The following is a 4767-nucleotide window of genomic DNA, read 5'->3' on the forward strand; positions in this document are numbered from 1 at the left end:
CAGGGGGCGGGCGGGATGTGCCCACAACAGGGCCGAGCTCAATGCCGAGCCCAGAGGGGGATGAGGGAAGGCCCTGCCGGGCCCTGCTGAGGCTGCAGAAAATGCTAAGGGGACTCAGGGGCCAGGCAGCTGCTCGGAGTGGAATAAGCCAGAAAGCGAGAGGCCCGGGCTGAGGGGTCACCCAGGGAGCTCCCTCATCCCCTCAGTTCCCCCATTGGCTGCTCAGGGCCAGATGGGCATCCCCGGCGTTCCCGGGGCCTGACTGCCTGGGGCCCGGGTCAGCCCAGCTCCAGGTCAGCAGGTCCATCCAAGAAGCATGCGCTCCACCCTCCCTGGGAGAAAAGCACTGATGGGAGACCAGCCCAGGGCCGCAGTCACTTCACTGGCCAAGGTCCTGTCCTGTGCTGGGCCCAGGCTCTGCCCCCTCAGAGCGACCATCTGCTCTACCCTTGACAGCTTGGGAAGTAGGGACCAAGGCCAAGGCCCAGGGGGGCTGAGGCGTTTCCTAGGCAGACAGAGATCCTAATTCCATCATCTCCCAGAAGACCCCGCAGCCCCCCCACCCAATTCACGCACCAAGAAGCCAGGACTGACACTGCAGCCGCTGCCTGCCCCTTGCCCCCTGTCCCTGGGGCAGAGAAGATTCTGTCCCATGGGTCTTTAGACTCTGTGGCTGACACCAGAGCCGGGTCCTATCTGGCTTTACTCTCAGATCCCCCTGGACCCTGGGATGGGCTCCAAGGGAGGGACAGGTGCCTCCAGGGTGTCATTAACCCTCAGAGCCCCGCTGGCCCGCCTCCTTCCTCACCCACCTTAGAGCTGGGCGTTTTGGCGAAGCTGAGGGCCTCGGTGGTGAGGGAAAAGTGGAGTTTCTTGAAGGAGGACATGAGAGGACCTTTGCCCTTGGTCCTGTGGATGAAGAGCGGCCCCTCCTTCACTGGCGGTGCCTGCAAGCTCAGCGCCCGCTGCAGGTCCAGCTCTGGCGGGTCAGGGAGGGAGGGCAAAATGTGAGCCCAGAGACCAAGTCCAAGTGGGGCTTTGGGCAGAGCAAACATCAACAGCAGGCAGTGGGCAGGGCCTCGAGGGGCACAGGCGGCAGTGGGCAAGGCCATGGGGCAGGGAGCCGGGCAAACATGACCAAGAGGCTGTGGATGCAACGAAAGCGGCACAGAGGTAGGTGGGGACACGGGATGGGACTGGGATAGAGCAGACAAGACCTGGAAGCTGTGGGCGGGGCCATAGGAGGACCAGGTATGGGCGGGGCCACCAGTCAGGGGCGGAGCAAACGCGTGCCTGGAGCCTTTGCGGAGGGCTGCCTCTTGGGGAGCGCTCACCCTCCTTCTCCTCGATGTCCACCAGCTTGGTGATGAAGTCCTTCAGCTGAGCCACGCCCTGGCGCACGGTGGGCTGCAGCGGCTCCATCCAGGCCTCCTTGGCTCTGGAAGCTGGTGTGTCCATGTTGCCCACGTTCTGAACCGCCTGGGGGTTCAGGCTCTGCTGGGTCAAGGGCCCATCCCTGCAACCTCCCCCGCCCCACCACCAAATCTGTACTACTCCCACTGTAGAAACGGAGACAGAGGCGGCACAAGTGGTGCTCACGGGCCCGTTCCATCCCCACAGGGACTCAGGGCGGAGCACATCATGGGGTCGGAAGCCCTTCGGGACCTGACAGTTGAGGCTACTTGAGCCCAACCTGTTTAATATCAGTAGGTTTAATATCAGCCTGCTCCGCCGGGTATGACGGCCCCAGCCTGCGAATAAGTAGAGCTGGGGGTACAAGGCCCCCATTCACACACCGGATACACAGCCTCAGGTAACCTCTTGCCCGCAGGGACCTGTTTCCTCATCCACATGAGATCGGTGACCATGAAAAGGCTTTGTAAACTGTAAAATGGGTGCTACAGGAGCCGGTGGGGGCCACACTGCTGTCCAGGCCAGCCCTCCCCCCTCCCCGGGGCACCCGGCTGGGCGTCGCGCCAGTGTCCGCGGGCCCGCACCTTGGCCAGCAGGAGCAGGGTGCGGCTGGTGCGGGCGTCCGCGTGCCGCTCCCGCAGGTGGAAGAGCTTGGGCGCCATGATCGCGGGAGAGAAGAAGCGCAGGCACAGGAAGCTGGTGACGGCGATGAACGGCACGTTCTGGGGGGGGTGCGGGAGAGCAGGGGCTGGACTCTCCGACGCCTGGACTCAGAACAGCCCGCTGGGTTCCGGTGCTGTCCCTGCCTCTCCCTCTCCCCACACCCCCGCCAGGCGCTCCTAACCACCACCGCCACAGCGCCCCCTTCCCCACAGCTTTCTTCCCTCCCTCCGCCCGCCCCCACCGGCAGAGGGCGCACCTCGTGCTGGGCGCTGGGGAAGCGCTCGCGCACGCGCCGGAAAAGCTGGCGGAAGGTGGCGCGGATCACGGCGGGGCAGGCGCGAACAGAGCGACTGAGCGCGCTCAGCAGCGCCGCCAGGTGGGTGCGCAGCGTCTGCGCACTCTGCTCCAGCACCTCGGCCTCGGTCTGTGGGCGGTGCAGCCCGGAGCACCTGCGTGGGCCCGCAGGGAACCCGCGAGAGAAGGTCGAGGTCAGCGCCCGTGCACACGACTGCATGGGACTCCTGGAGATAGGTGCAGTAAGGCAACAGCCGAGACGGGGGCACAGAGGCAATGCATAGGTGGGCAGAGCGACGAAGGGTAGACCCAGGCAGAAAAAGCCAAAAAAATGTATTTGCATAAAGGGCCTGACACTCCCGCCCCCAGGAATCACCCCCGGCCTCACCCTACATCCTTGACTTCAACTTTGCTGGGGTCCAGCTCCACGTACTTCTTCTCCTCAAACACTCTGTCAATGATGGGGCCCAGGACTCCGTGCAGATACCGCATCCCAGCCACCTGGGGGCGGCAGTGAGTGGCATCGGTCCTGTCTCCCACCTCCAGCTGCCTGCCCTCTCCCTGCAGCCGACCTCCCAGCCACCCGACCTCCCAGCCACCCGTACACCATCTGCCTGCTGTGTCTACTCAGGATAAAGTGGGGCACACAATGGGGACAGCGTGACAAACTGCTACCACAGGAATGAATGATGAGTGAATGACTGCATGGATGGATGAAGTGCGTTCTTAAAGGGCCCTGGGCACAGGAGACTGGGGGATAAGCCCCACTCTGCCTCTGGGCCCTCCTGAACCTCTGTCTCCTCATCTATGAAACAAAGACCATATATCACTCAACCTCACCTTCAGAAAAGACTCCATGGACTTTGAGGCCAGAGAGTTGCTCCGGAACAGGGTGTTAGCCTCACCTACAAGGAGATGTTCTAGTGGGTAGGGGTTTGAGAGAGGAGGGACGAAGCTTTGGGGAGGACAGAGGACCTTGGGGCTGGGTGACCTAAGCTGGCCCCTCAGCAAAGTACTTCCTTGCCACCTCCCAGCCCACTGCCCCACATCTGCCTTTTGCTCTTTCCTTTGCCCCCCTAATCAGACCCAGCAGCTTCCTCCAGGAAGGCTTCCCAGATTTCTCCCCTCTCAGCATATCTGAAGTCCTTGGCTCCCACCTCCCCTTTCCACTGCACCCTCAGACAGGCCGCACCCTCCCAGGCCTCACTGGTACGACCCAGCTCCAGCTGGAAGAGCAGGTCCAGAAAGTCTCTGGCCAGTCCCTGCCCCAGGAACAGCTTGAGCAGGTTGGTGGCCACGTCCTGGCGGCATTCGGTGCTTGTTGTCTCCTCAATAAGTGCTATCAGCTGCCCTGGGCCCTGAAGGGGGTGGCAAGGAGAGGTAGGTTAGATAAGAGCACAGGGGAACCCAAACCCTACTCTGAGGGCCTCGAGGGACACAGGGGAGGGGGGGCTTCCCCACCAGATGGCGAGGGGCCCTGGGCATTGGTTAGCTCCTCACCATCCTGAGAACTGAGAGTTTTGCTCTTCGAAGCAGGTTTAGAAGGACAGGGATAACAGGCCCGCTGTCCCTGCACCCTCCCGCCTTCCCCCGGGGCCCCCTCACCTGGGTGCCCAGCTTCACCTCCCGGCACAGCAGCTGTACCAGGGGCTGGTAGCAGCCAGAGGGCAGTACCGTCTCGTCCCGCAGCCGCACCTCCAGCTGCAAGGAGCCCAGGTTGCCCCTGGAATGGGCAGCCTGTGACCTCTCCACCAGGGACCCAGGCCACCTGGGCTGTGCCCCCTCCCCCACTGCCTCCATAGTCCTGATGGGCTCTCTGCACATCCCTGCACCCCTCCACCTCGGTGCAGCTCCCTGCACTGTGCCCCTCCCCAAGCTGCTTTCTCTGCTCTGAAAAGCTTCTCCCTGCCTCCAAACCCAGGGTGACTCCACATGTTTTCACAGCCTGGCCCCCTGCCACTTTTAGGCGCCTTGGACTCTGCGCTTGACCCATGCAGACATGCGGGGTTCCCCAGCCTTGAATCTGTAAACTCTCAGAGAATGGCTACTCCACACATATGCTTCATACTGGACGCAAATCCCCAGCTGTCATAACAACCTGCCAGGGGAAACTGAGGCTTGAGCAGGTTAAGCGACTTGCCACAGTGGATCTAACTGCCAAGCTCCCCTGCTCCCACCCCTGCTGGGGATGGTGCTGACCAAGGCTTAACCGTCTGTAAGGCCCCCACGTCCAGAAGCACAGGACAGTCACTAAGTGGTGCCGCTAGCACACGGCCTCGTACACAGCCAAGCGGTCGTCAAAATGGCTGCTTCTATGGAAATGCCTGCTATGGGACCCAGCCCCCCGCCCTGCCCTGCCCTGCCCCGCTGCTGGTGGGAATGGGGGGGGGGGGGGGG

General features: G+C 62.7%; 1 protein-coding gene across 1 annotated transcript in view; it reads right to left on the bottom strand.

Moving 5' to 3' along the window:
• LOC144242874 (ras GTPase-activating protein 4) overlaps positions 1–4767 on the bottom strand; it is a 23952-nt gene that overhangs the window by 7120 nt on the left and 12065 nt on the right. Inside the window, exons 9-16 of the mRNA XM_077777905.1 lie at positions 3976–4093; positions 3578–3728; positions 3211–3275; positions 2759–2871; positions 2333–2525; positions 1998–2135; positions 1335–1479; positions 813–979 (exon numbers count right to left, since the gene is read on the bottom strand). Coding sequence (XP_077634031.1) covers positions 813–979; positions 1335–1479; positions 1998–2135; positions 2333–2525; positions 2759–2871; positions 3211–3275; positions 3578–3728; positions 3976–4093 — 1090 coding nt within the window. The remainder of the gene's footprint in view (positions 1–812; positions 980–1334; positions 1480–1997; positions 2136–2332; positions 2526–2758; positions 2872–3210; positions 3276–3577; positions 3729–3975; positions 4094–4767) is intronic.

This window comes from Crocuta crocuta, unplaced genomic scaffold (assembly GCF_008692635.1).
Source record: "Crocuta crocuta isolate KB4526 unplaced genomic scaffold, BGI_CrCroc_1.0 scaffold217, whole genome shotgun sequence".
In the NCBI taxonomy this organism is placed as follows: Eukaryota; Metazoa; Chordata; class Mammalia; order Carnivora; family Hyaenidae; genus Crocuta; species Crocuta crocuta.